Source organism: Eurytemora carolleeae, unplaced genomic scaffold (genome assembly GCF_000591075.1).
Source record: "Eurytemora carolleeae unplaced genomic scaffold, Eaff_2.0 scaffold102, whole genome shotgun sequence".
NCBI lineage: Eukaryota > Metazoa > Arthropoda > Copepoda > Calanoida > Temoridae > Eurytemora > Eurytemora carolleeae.
In genome coordinates, this window is record NW_019396136.1 from 168,253 (window position 1) to 181,844 (window position 13,592).

Here is a 13,592-nt window from a genome sequence, read left to right on the forward strand (position 1 = left end):
TGACCCTCCATGCAAAGAGGACAATGCCCGAGTTACAACGGTACCCTTGAAACCTCTCGACTGTTGTCAATGTCTATGGCGGCTTGTGAAAATGAAACTTCCTCCTTCTTAGGTTTAGCGGTCAGCTTCCGAAGATGGGATCGCAGGGACAGATCATCCTTACCATTCAGGGCCTGACATAGATCGGTTCAATAGAAGAGGATACAATTTCTGGATGGTTATAGCTTAGCCAATTGAACTCGATATCCACAGTGTAAACTTTTGAATTAAATTGTAATTTAATTCAATTAATTTGATAATGTAAAATAAATAGAAGAGGTGGATTGGGTTTATTTACGTTCCACGAGACGTACTAGGAAAGCTTCTAGAACTAATTAAACTTTTAGGCAACAACATTTATAAAAAGCAAAAATTGCCGAGACCCTGCCCTTATACCCTGCTAAGAAATATTTTTTTATTCATAAAAGCAAAGAGTCCAATATGTCATCAAAAACATTGTTTACAATATGTGTTACTAGTTGTGCAGCTGTCAAAATATGTCACAGTAAAATGTTAACAAACACCGTGTCTCTCATCATGGTTCTAGTTTCATTGGTTACTCAGGGGTGTTTATTTTCCTGAAAAAAATCGCTCCCCCTCTTTGGGAAAATAAGTGATGTTTTATGAGAACAAATTAAATTAATGGGTAAAAAGTATAAAGACGAAAAACATTGCCTTTTAATATGGAATTTTTCATTTTTCCCCAGATCCTCAATAAACAACTGCAAACCCCCTCCCCCGGACGGAGAGGGGTAATTCTTAAAAATATACACCCTTGTGTTACCTGAATCAGCTGAATACGTTTACTCTGCTCTTTAGGATAGAATCCAACCAGGCAATCAATCCTCTCCTCATACTTCAGGATTAAAAACCTAGAGCTCAGCTCAACCTAGGTAGGTAGGTAGGTAGGTAGGTAGGGAACAGGGATGTTGGGTTTTCTTACCTCATCTTTAATCTTATCCGCTACTGTTTCACCCAAAGGCAGGAAGAATCCAAAAAAGTAGCAAATGTCCTGATCAACGAATAAAATTGTACGTTTATTCATATAAAGTTAAAAAAGATTATAAATATAATTAGCAAAAAAAAACATTTAATGAGAGTAGCAGAAACAAAAGTGATCTTGTAAAGCCATTCCAAAAAAAATCCTATTCCTAACCCTTCATTATTCAAACTTTAATTTTTTTTTTAGTGAAATCAGAAACTTACCGTTATCGTATATGAAAAAAAATGAGAAGCAAAAAAATATGTTTTTACCCGTGTTAAATCCGCATTGAGAAATGTGAAGTCATGAAGATGAAAGTTGAAAAAGTAGCATTTTTTAAATCTGCCGATCGCGTTCTCTACCAGCTTTTTAGAAACCTATAATACAACCACACTTAAATAACATATCTTTCATGTTAATTAAAAATATTTTCTATGAAATTAGCTTTACCCGTAGGGCAACAAATGTGTGAGGGCCTTCGCTTTTTACGTCAAACATCCGAAAATCCTCGGAGGGAATAGTACCAGTAATATATCCATTCAGTCCATACACCTTTGAAGAAAAACTGTGAAAATCATTTTTTAAACTAAAATTTCTTAAATTTATTTTTAAAAAACCGTCTCCATAGTTATAGTGAAACTTTTTACACAAAACAAAAATATTACCCAGGGTTACATACATTTAAGAATTACCCCCCCCCCCTCCATAAAAATCATCATTTTTTTCCCCTCTGTACCTGGTGTCCTGAAGGTGTCCTGTAGGCGGAATTTATGTATACACCCAGAGATATTGGAAATACGCGGTCGTAAACTCTAGCCCGAAACCTGAAAATATATCCAAGGGTAGGTTTTTTTCTAGAAATCAATTTCTTGATTACTTTTGGAATTGTAAGCGTTATTTTAAATGAACCTCCATGCAAAGAGGACAATGCCCGAGTTACAACGGTACCCTTGAAACCTCTCGACTGTTCATCGAGTAGAGGCTCTGTGTGCTGTGTAAACCTCTTGAGTAGCGGTTAAATCGATCCAAACAGGGTTTAGACACTTGTGTACGCCGTGTACAGTGTGAACTCATGACAGAAGATCCGTTACTTGCACGTTTCTTTAGAAATATAATTAACTATATTGGAAACCCAGTGCTGCCAAGGTTACTAAAGGTTACTCCTGCCGTTTACCCGCAATTGAACGATTTTACCGGGAAACAAATTTAAGCTGTAAAATTTGAACCACTCATTTTAAATTCTCAAAACCCGGCTAAATTCCCGTGGGTCTCCCAAGTTCCCTAATCAAAATTTGAGGCAAATTGGTCCAGGGGTTCCCGATTTATGATCGGACAAACAAACAAACAGACGACAAACTGAGATAACAGCTTTATATATATAGATAGATAAAAAGTTTATGAAAGGAGATGAAAATGAATAAGTCTTTTCTGCTTCTAGAATCCATAACTACCCTTTCAAGGATTTTCGTCTGCTAAAAAATCCCTTTATTTAACTCGAAACCTTAAAATTTAGAAATTAATGAATAATGTTACCCTGAACTCTTATCTGCTCCTGCGAAGTTAAAAGCAAAGCATGAATGTTGATCCAACCCTGTAACAGAATCTGCTTCACAGGGGAACAAAAACATGAAGATCATTCCTCCCTGCCATAATACTGGCCCTAAACATTATAACTTGTCAATTTAAACAACAAATATTCGAAATATAATATCTATCCCCGCCCAAAAGTTTAAGTGTTGCAATAATTCGACCCAAAATAAGAGTTAGTGTTTTTAATAAGAACAAATATGATTGCCTTGTAAAACTTGTAATACAATTTACGCATTTCATATCTTAAAACTTTCATATAGAATTTCAATTCATATATTTTTTGCAGTAATGATAAATCATAACAGTAACAATCAAAACAATAATACATCAAAAATATGTAATTGGCAGATTACTCCAAAACTGACGTATTTTCAAAATATAGCAAATAGAATATCCAAAATATATATGTCCCAAAGTCAAAATGTTGCAAAACTTAGCCCAGAAAATTTAAGAGCGTTTATGTTGTTCATAAAAACATGCATCATTGCCTTGTAAAAATACAATTACACAATAAACATCTAACTTAAAACTTTCAAACAGAACTTAAAGTAACATTTCGGAACCCTATTAACGGTCAAAAAACAATTAATAAAAGACAAAAAATGTGGGTCCAATCGTTCAAGCTATTTCTAAGTTAATTGGGTAAAAAAAAACGACACAACAATTGAAAATAGTCAGTTAGATAAAACTACAAGAGTAAGCTGTCATCGAGACTATTTTAAACTCAAGCTTTAGAATAAGTTGGGAATAAATTACTACAGTTCAGAGTTGGACTATATTTTGTAATTGGTGGAATTTGAATAGTTGGAATTGGCGAATTTCGGGTTTCGATTATAAAACGACTCAACATTGACACTATTTCTCCTCTAAAACTAACCAAGGTCAATTTTATTTTCATCAGGCCCGACCAGGCCTAACTACTTAAGCCGAGTCTAAGGGCTGGCATCCGTTGATGGCGTCACAAAAGCTGTTGTCAGCTTAATTCTTAAACCAGGTCTGAGGAATACAAACCAGAATCATAAATGTTAAATAGATATTATTTTTGAATCTGACCTAATGAAGTATCTGCAACGGTTCTCTTCTGGTTTCTAACACAAAGCGGTAGCTCAATATGATGACTTGGCAGGGTAATCACAACAAAACTATTATCTGTTATCAGCTCAAACAGACCTTGGAAAAATAAAATATAAGGGAATGTACACGTTATTTCGAGCAACCCTCCATTTAGAGATTGATAGGCAATTCTCAAAATTTTCTGCATGGTCTCTGTAGCAAAAATTCGCAAAATTATTTTCCAAAAAATATTTCTTTAAGTTAAAAAAATTGTGATTTATTCTAAATAAAAAGATCAGTTTAAAAATCATGATATTTATATAGGCGCCATGACAAACTCCTGAAAGAGAAACTCCTGAAAGACAAACTCCTGAAAGACAAACTCCTGAAAGACAAACACCTGAAAGACAAACTCCTGAAAGACAAACTCCTGAAAGACAAACTCCTGAAAGACAAACTCCAGAAAGACAAACTCCTGAAAATAAAAACTTCTGAAATACAAACCCATAATATCAAATTTAAAAAAATGTTTCTCACTTTATATTTAATCTAGCCGCAGCGCTCGGCCCAGAAAGTGTCATAACTTAACCTAACCGATGGCCACAGCGCTCCGGCCCCCTGGCATGTCCTAGCCGCAGCGCTCGGCCCCCCTAGCTTGTCCTAGCCGCAGCGTTCGGCCCAGAAAGTGTCTGATCATTGTAATACTTTGCTGCTTGAAAAATATTCAAATTACTAAAGATTGAGAATTTTTTCTAGGATATTTGCGGATTTTTTCTCCTAAAGTTTATGAATTTTATCATATTTCATTCAGAGAAAAATTTCATAATTTCAGGAGTTCGTCTTGTCAGGAGTTTGTCATGGCACCATTTTTTTCTGAAGGTAAGCATTTTTTGGGGAAAAATTTTTGTTTCTTGTTAGTTAGACCAGAATTTCTTAGATTTCTTTATATTAATCTTATCTTCTTTTGGCATTTGTGGTGGGGTCAATTTCTCATAAATAAATAATGCGACCCAAAAGTTAATACAAGCTGTTAAATTTCTACAAACTTCTGTGTTTTTTCAACATCAGTCAAATTTTCGAAAATTTTACAAATGTTTAACAAAACAAAAAATGAAAAAAATTATGTTTTTGCGCATATTGGGATGAGTAAACATTTTTTAGACATCTTAACCAAAACAGAAGGACATTGAAGAAAAAAGTTATTTACTTTATATTTACTAACCCTATTTGTCCACCAATTATGATCTAAATATCTAATTCAATCCCTTTTAAATGTAAAAGAGAGTACCTGAAGCCCCTTTCAGACCGTTGGTTTTGTATTGGCATTTCAAATTTGTCCATTGAAAGCTCATATGGTTTGTGAACTGACTCTAGAAATAAAAAAAAAATTAACATTTCATTTAAGAAAATATTTGATGCAATTCCATACCCCTACATTATTCCTGTTCTACATTGTTCTGTCCTACGTTTTCCTGTCCCACGTTTGTAGAAGGGTTCAAGAAAATATGGGTCAGGTCTTTAGACCTTGGAGGCCTATCTATTTGCCTATTGTGATACCCAATTCATAAATTTTTGGAAAGCTCTTGTGATCTACTTAAATATTCTGCAAAAAAGATTGCCAATTAGCAAAAATCCAAATATTTATGGCAAAATTCAGTTGTCCAGCAAGAAATGTGTGAAAACAAAAGAAGTTTATATAATTGTTTTTTGTTCTTCTTACAAAAAAACCGATCTAACCTTTTTGTTAATAGAACATGGGTCCCCTGTCAAGACATCACAAATTAGCATCCTGTTCTTACCAGGCTTTCTTAATACTATGGTATAGACCAGCTTGAAGTCCTGAAAAATGCAGTATGTTGGTGTTATTACAAATCAATGCACCATTCCCATTTAATTTGTAAAAAAACATCGAAATATAAGGGAAAATGGTGGTTTATTGTAGCAAAGTAAATCAAAACCTATTTTTTTTCAATGTTTTGTTTTTAATAATTATTGTATAAATAATAAAAAATCTACCTGAAACAAAAAAGCAATTCCCCCTGAAGAAAAGAAAATGTCTGGGAAGGCTCCAATGTCCATTACAAACATATAGTGCTTAACACCTATGAGGTTTTTAGTCAGCGTGAATTCAAATGAATCAAACTGAAAAACAGTCAGCTCTTCAGGCATGCTACTCCAAAATGATGGAGGTGGTGCAGAATCACGAAAGTTAGGTTCACATGTCTCCTTACATAGATAGGCCACTCCAGAAAAACTGAATTTACGAATAAGGGATCTGTTCATAAAATTGTGTTGAACAACAATGCCTTTCCACAATAGTTTGTGTGGACAGCCAACCAAATGCATTGATGTAAACAACTGAGGATGAGATTCAAGAAACTTCAGCTTGTCTTCAGGCTTGCTCTGTCTGTAGACAACAGGGAACATATCTCTTGATACTTTGCTGGGCTCACAAGCAAGCGAGGTAAGCAAAATACCTATCTTCTGTTCTATTACGCATGAAACTTCATTAGCTTCCAGTGATCTTTGCTTCTTAACTGGCATAGCAGCTATCTCTTTTGAATAATTCTTATATAGGTTACTCCAATCAACCGCATCTTTGCTGTAAAAGATTTGAAGAAAGTGATCTTTAGAGTGGGGTAAGAAGGCAACCCATCTGCCTAAATGATTCTGAATAAGAATAACACCACCGCTAATTGCATAATCAGAGGTAAAAACTAGAAGGAAACAGTTGGTATCAAAGCCCAACTTAATACTGGCTACTTCAAGATCTCCTACAAAGCGGAGTTTCCAACAATTTTCCCTCAGAAACTTGCAGGGAAAAGAGCCAACAACAAGTGGGATTATGTCTGCACTTCTCCCTTCTGGTGAATCCCATGGTACTGAAACATCATGATATTTATCCGCAAATACTATGTCCACAGATGGGCAGATGAAGAGGCTGCTTTTCTTATGACCAATCCCAGTTTTCAGTGAAGGCAGCAGTCCCTGGAAAAGTGCATCAAACCCATCCATATCAATACAGCCTTCCCAAATCAATCTATGGTCACATGAGAAATCTTCACCATGAACCAGAAGCTTGTTGACATACCCTACATTCTCTGTTGTTTGTTGAATTTTACTAAAGTGGTGCCTTATACTTGCATCCTCACTATCTATCATTCTCACAACCTTTCCCTTTTCAATCCAGACATTCCAAATCATCATTAAGACACTTATTCCTCTTCGAACTGTAAGATACTTAATGCCATTCCAGTTGCTTAAGATAGCTGCTTTAAGTTCTTGTGATAAATAGTTATCCCTAAGAATTTCCTTTCCAAGGTTTTTGGTAAAGAAGTGCAACTGTGGGAGCATTCCTGAAATTGCAGAGAGAAAGCAACTTTCTGAACAGATTCCTACCCGGCTTCTTTGAAACTGATTGAAGTCATTTTTGTCAACTGGATAGCTCCAACGTTCCCTGGGCCTGATGAGGATATTTGTTGAGAATTCCCCTGGTTTCCTGCATACTTCACAATCCTTTACTTTGGTAGATGTGGACTTGTCAGTCACTGAACTATTGTCCACATCATACCATGATCTGGCCTTCCAAACATTTTCAGAAAATTTGAAAAAATGTTTGGTAGGTTTTGAGAAGAAATCATCATTTCCAAAGTTGGCCAGGTGTTGAAGAATATCCAGTTCAAACATCCACAGATTTAGATTAAATTCACAAAAGTCTCCTTTGATACATGTGATTAACAAATAAACAACTAAATCAAACATTCCAAACAAACCGTGCTCTCCGAACAAATGAGACTCCTGAACTGTCTTGACTTCAGACATGAATTTTTCTGTGTTACCCAAAAAATGGTCGGCAACATAAATGTATATGTTTGGATCCCAGGCTGTCATCCATGCTAAGAAAAGGGCCGCGTTCAGGTAAAAATATTTCACAACATGGAAATAGGGAAGTTTGATCATGATGTTCCAATATTCAGTTGATGGCATACTCTTCATTTCATTTATGTCACTGTTTTTTGCCACTGGGGACATAAATATTTCTCGAAAAACAGAAATGCTCTGCTTTCGGTATTCTGGATCTTCATGCTTGAGAAGTTTTAAAAAGCTCATCTTAACAAGCCTGCCAAATGTTCCTTCAGTGTTGAAGTTTGTGGGGTTAAGAACACATGGAGGAGGAGGATTACCAATTGCACAACTAGAATTTTTGCTACTTGGGCATTCTGTACATTTCGCCTTGTCAAGACAAAATTCATGCAGGGCTGGTAAAACATGCTTCTCCTTGGCCACCACAGTTTTCAGCACAAGATCTTTTAAGGAGTACTCAGCTGCATCCCACATAGGGTTGTTGGTAATTGGTACATGCTCTTTCATTATTTTTGTATATTTCATTAACAATATCTCTAGATCTTTCATCAACAGTTCAAGCTTTAGTAATAGCTTCTCCTGGGACTCGGGTGTTGGCTTCTCTTCTTTAATTTTACAGATTGCAATGTGCAAATCCTTAAGAGGCAAATTGATAATTAACAATTATTTCATTATTAAATTTTTATTATAAAAATATGATTCCATGATTTTTTGGTTTTAAAGAATTTAAATTTGTGACTTTGCACACTTACTTTAATGTTTGTGGCCAATACATAATTTCCATATTTCAAAAGCTAGAAGAGGATATTGTTCTAAATTTGATGCATACTTAATACTTATTGTATTTATATATTATCAATTAAACCCTTCCCTTCTTTCCTCCCTCCAAAGTTTGTATTGCCATGTTCCATTGAAGACACATATTCTTGTGCTTGTTCTTGGGATTGTTCTAAAGAAAACATTAATTTTAGTTACAAATTGATAAATACTTAAAAATTCAAATTAAAACATAGTTTATAGCAAGAAATTGTAGAACTATAAAAAGTGCTTTTAATAGAGAACGCGCTGTACTCAGTCTTGTTGTAAACAACTGGTTTAATAAACATGGATTGCCCAGCCATGAACCCAAAAATTCAAACCATGAAAACAGTAAAAAGCCGTAATGATGTGTCTAATGTCTCAGCAAGATGTACATAAAAGAAAAGGCAACACTGAAGACGGTCAATTAACTTTTTGTTTGTTAGCAGAAAATTTCTTGTTTCACTGAATACAACAGTATGCAATCTAACCATAAAAAAACTTATAAACTCTAGCAGGCGAACTTCCTAAGGATTACAGCTTTCTCAGTAGGTATCAAGTTATACAAAGTCAAAAGTTATTGAAAAAGACAATCGCAAAATCGTCACTTGATTCCCATGTTTGTTGGGACACTCTGTAAATTTTCTGTTTTTAAAAATGCTGAAATAAAAATAACTTACGGGATTGTAAAGATATTCCAGTTCATTAGTTTTAGTATTCTTGAGACGGGTAAACCTACAAGAAATGAGAAATAATAGAGAAAGATTGATATGAAATAAAATTCAAAATAAGGCTTCATTTTCTGTTACTTTTTCATTTAATCACCCAATTCAGTGATTAAAGCATAGAGCATGGGATGGTATGGGGGTGAGGGGTGTAATTTTTTCCAAGAGTTTGGTAACCCAGATTTTTTTTTTTACAATTACTAAACAAATAAACTTACTTGACTAAGCTGTGATTTTCTTGACCAGCATCAATCAATACCTAACACAAAAAATCTTATATTTTTCAAAAATAGTTTGATGGAAAAGTTCTAAAAGTTCTATGGTTTCATTTGCTTCAAAATGAAAATAAAATTGTCTAATGCATGAAAAATAATTTAAAAAAAAAGAAAAATAGAAGTTTCTATTTGCCTGGTAGGCTTCATCTTCGCTTTTATCCTCGGAGATGGAGGCTGATTTAGAACTTGAGGCTGAGACTGAGGCTGATTTAGAACTTGAGGCTGAGGCTGTGAATTGTGGAGGTAAGGCTCGGATACAGGCGGATACATTCATGGTTCCACACTTAACAAGATTTTCACAATACTGAGCTCTTACAATCACAATAAAAGAACCAAAAAGTATCGCATTTTAAAAAATGTAAATGTATAAATGTATCAGGTCAATGATTGAGTTTTTGAAATTTAGAGTTTGAGTCGGAATTTTTTGACTAACCTCATTCATTCTGTATTATCATTTTTAGGTCGAATATGTCCCATGCCATGCTTGGTACATAGTGGACCTGAAAATGATCTAATTAATCACTTGAACGGTAAAAATTCCGTCCATTCTCCAAATATCTCACCTTAACTTTTGACCAGGTACACATGGTTATTTTTTTTTTATTAAAACTTTAAATATTGAAGTTTGAATGGTAATGTTACATCGTCTATAGTCAATATCCCCAGTACTAAACTGCTGACCTACTAACTTTTTGACCTACTGCAATATCGGACCTACGCCAGCTGTTTATTTTTGTATTATTTACAGGTTAGGTTAGGTTAAGACGATTTCTAGGCATAGTGTAAGAAAAAAGTGTAAAACTTGTCCTTATGTGGAACCTTTTTAAAAACCTCAAAAACGAACCAAAACGATTAACAAACAACCATAAAATGTTCATACAGACTCATGTATTTCGAAGGGCTGTTAACCCACCTCCTCCTTTCTATCCACCTTATGTGTATAATCTTACCTTGTCAACAAAACCATTCTTTTCACTAAAGAATTCTTGATCCCAAGGAACAAAGTTGGCAAACCCCCACTCATATTCCTTGGATAACAACCATATTAATCAAAAATGATAATTTTAAATCTTAAGTCATTAATTTTTTATCAAAGTGAAAACATTTCTTAAATATCAGGCCAAATTTAACTCAGAAGACTCTAAATATCAGGTATTTTTTCAATGTCTATTCACTTCATTCACCATTAGAAATATTTTCCTTTTTAACTCAAAATTATATGATAGTTGTTCATAAAAATGTTTTTGTTTTTTCAAAATAATTTTCAGCATTTATCATTGTTCAAACAAACAAAAACAACGAAACAATTCAGCCTTAAAATTAGTTTAAAACAATATATTTTTGTAATTCCTTTAATATCTGGATCCTAAGTTGTAACCCAGCCACCCATGAACTTCTGACCAGGGAGGGTAATAACAAATAATTATACCCCTGGCTATAAGAAAACATTAATTAATAAATCTTTAATTATGGTTCCTTTTCTGTGAACTTATGATTGAACTTTCTCGTGAGTTCTCCTATCGTAACTTCCGCACTTGCAACACATTGCCATTCACCCTAAACAAAATATACATTTTTACAGAAAATATACTTTTTTTTTACTTTTTAAAAACTAATTTTGATTTTCCTTTGATATCTTTTTCCTAGATTTTAAAAACTTCCTGAGTGGTGTTGAAAGACTGTAAGCCTCCCTTTTTTTTCTGGAGTTTACCTCAGTCGGGTTTGTAGGTTCACAACAGATATATACACTTAAGCACAACCTGGTCTCACCCTTGAATAAAAAATGTTAATGTTAACTAAAGTTTTTAACCCTCCCCCTCTCATCATTTACTCTAAATGTGATGTGGTATTTAAATTTCAGTGGTCTTGGTTTAAATTTGTTAACAAATATTGCCAAAACATCTTCTCTGACAACTAAGAAAAGAAGAATTATTTTTCGCGGTTATTTCTTTATAATTTTGTTGCAAATATTGACCACTATATTTTATTATCACTCTTATGTCTTATGCTGATTTAGATTAAGGAATAATTACAACGGTCATATTCACAATGAAAACTTTTCAGTTTAAGTTAATCCGTATTTTTTAATCTCTCATTAGCTGAGATTTTAGTCGGGTATTAAACATTATCAAAGTTAATTTGATTCGAAAACAAAGATACAAAAATATTACCTCAACAGCAACATTATCAACTACCAGTTTCAGGCTAAACTTTACCCTAAAACAATTTAAAAAATTTGTCTTGATTAAAGATTTAAGAAACTCGCAATATCGTAGCAATGCATTACAACTGAAACTAAAAAGAATTAAGTAAATAGTTCTGATGTTCCAGAAGAAACAAAACTTGGCAAAATCACCAAATGTAAAATTATCCCCTTAACTTAAAATCAAAACAAAATCACCAAATGTAATCAAAACAAAATCAAAACAAAATCAAAACAAAATCAAAACAAAATCAAAACAAAATCACCAAATGTAAAATTATCCCCTTAACTTAAAATCAAAACAAAAAGTAAATTGATCCATATCAGCCTTATCCTAAGGTTTGAACTTGGAATTACTAAATTAACAACCAGGGGCCTAATGTAATGGATTTTATTAATTAGAGCCAGGTCTAAGAGCCAGTTCAACAGCGTATCTTATTGTGACGCAGGACTTGTCCAATGTCCATGTCCTATAGATGATAACTACAGTATTTGAATCGACAATAGATAGTTCATCTAAACTGGCTCAAATTCATTACAGGTTCGGTCATAATATAAGAATTTTTGACCCCTCTCAACCCCCCCCCCTCCTTTCAATTTTTTAAAAGAACTACATTTCAATTAATATACTAGGAAATTTACCTTTGGCCAATTTCTTAGACGCTCTACCATAGGTAGAACCATAGTCACACTATGGTTACGCTTTACCAGAGCAGTGTAGATCGATAGATAGTTACGACCTATAGTTGTACCTATGGTTAAATGAATAAGAAATTGGCCACTTCATTCAATTCAGTACCCCGGAAATTATAATATAACCATTCAAACTTAATTCCTAATTTTAGTTTTACTTGAGAACTTGACATTTGGAAAATATTTGGCTCATAATTATTATGAATATGGGGTCCGTCCTAGTGAACACTGAATATGAGAAATTACCAAGCAATTACCCCTCTTACCTTTGATCTGAAGTTTTAATAGGAATTAACACGGATTTAGATTCCTTAAACTCCCGCTTCAATCCCAAATCCGGGATTGCAAGCCTAGATATTCAATCAGTTAGGTTGTGACCAGTTCATCAAAATAAAATATTTTTTTATTTAAAGTTTTACAATCAAAGATATTTACTTGAGCGTGAAGTCCATTCTAATAGTCGATGCAGTTTTACTTTCTTGAAACTGTTAGTAGCATGGTTTCTGAAATAACAAAATAAGATGTAAATTGTAAATTGAAGATGAACCCCTGGCTGCTGCACTCAGTCCCTTGACCGCAGCGCTCGGTCCATAAATTGTCTAATCCTTACCTATACAGTATACACAGTAAAAACAAAATGTATTCGCATAAAGTTTAATTCACAAATGAAGTAAGGTCCAAAAATATTCTCGGGTCCGTCCCATCTTACGATTTTTGGACCCCCCCCCCCTTCTATCAATTTTGTACATGACCTAGATTTGAACTATTTTCAACAAAAAATATATAAATTTTACATAAATTCAGGGTTAGGTTAAGATAGGATAACTTCTTGACCGAGCGCTGCAGCCAGGACAGACCTTTAATTTCAACAATTTTCACCACAATTACTATAAATAAAGGATAATATTAGCTTAAGACACTTTCCGGGCCGTGAGCTGCGGCTAGGCTAGGGGGCCGGGCGCTACGGCCACATGACAAACTTAGTCCTTGTGTTAAATATGAGAAGCATTTACAAAATTGATAGGAGGGTCTTGCAAATATTGTAATAGTAAGTACGTTAGAAAAAAAGAGGAGTCGAGCCAGCATGTTTCAAATGGTATCATGAAATTTGGCTTTAAATATGGCATTTTCATTTTAAAATTTGTGTTGTGATATGTTAAATCATGAACTGCTTCTTTAGGATAATTCGGCTACACTAGGAACATTAGATTAGTCATATATTAACGGCTTTTATTCTTCCACAGCTTCACTTCTCAAATGGGCGCGGAAATGATGAAAATGCCGCATAATTAATTTTCTCATGGAATTAACATAAGACGGCCTTTAAAAATGAACTGCTGTCATTTTTCAACAAATTATAATCTTTTTTC

General features: G+C 34.0%; 1 protein-coding gene across 1 annotated transcript in view; it reads right to left on the reverse strand.

The window, feature by feature from the left end:
- LOC111695999 (uncharacterized) overlaps positions 1 to 12,725 on the reverse strand; it is a 13,858-nt gene extending 1,133 nt beyond the window's left edge. Inside the window, exons 1-21 of the mRNA XM_023465507.1 lie at positions 12,658 to 12,725; positions 12,489 to 12,572; positions 11,498 to 11,543; positions 11,038 to 11,097; positions 10,803 to 10,883; positions 10,277 to 10,354; positions 9,460 to 9,609; positions 9,270 to 9,310; positions 9,007 to 9,061; positions 8,400 to 8,477; positions 5,681 to 8,164; positions 5,402 to 5,503; positions 4,953 to 5,034; positions 3,665 to 3,781; positions 2,555 to 2,681; positions 1,758 to 1,845; positions 1,472 to 1,573; positions 1,294 to 1,398; positions 983 to 1,051; positions 824 to 928; positions 54 to 173 (exon numbers count right to left, since the gene is read on the reverse strand). Coding sequence (XP_023321275.1) covers positions 54 to 173; positions 824 to 928; positions 983 to 1,051; positions 1,294 to 1,398; positions 1,472 to 1,573; positions 1,758 to 1,845; positions 2,555 to 2,681; positions 3,665 to 3,781; positions 4,953 to 5,034; positions 5,402 to 5,503; positions 5,681 to 8,164; positions 8,400 to 8,477; positions 9,007 to 9,061; positions 9,270 to 9,310; positions 9,460 to 9,609; positions 10,277 to 10,354; positions 10,803 to 10,883; positions 11,038 to 11,097; positions 11,498 to 11,543; positions 12,489 to 12,572; positions 12,658 to 12,674 — 4,191 coding nt within the window. The 5' untranslated portion in view covers positions 12,675 to 12,725. The remainder of the gene's footprint in view (positions 1 to 53; positions 174 to 823; positions 929 to 982; positions 1,052 to 1,293; positions 1,399 to 1,471; positions 1,574 to 1,757; positions 1,846 to 2,554; positions 2,682 to 3,664; positions 3,782 to 4,952; positions 5,035 to 5,401; positions 5,504 to 5,680; positions 8,165 to 8,399; positions 8,478 to 9,006; positions 9,062 to 9,269; positions 9,311 to 9,459; positions 9,610 to 10,276; positions 10,355 to 10,802; positions 10,884 to 11,037; positions 11,098 to 11,497; positions 11,544 to 12,488; positions 12,573 to 12,657) is intronic.
- Positions 12,726 to 13,592: the final 867 nt, after the last annotated feature.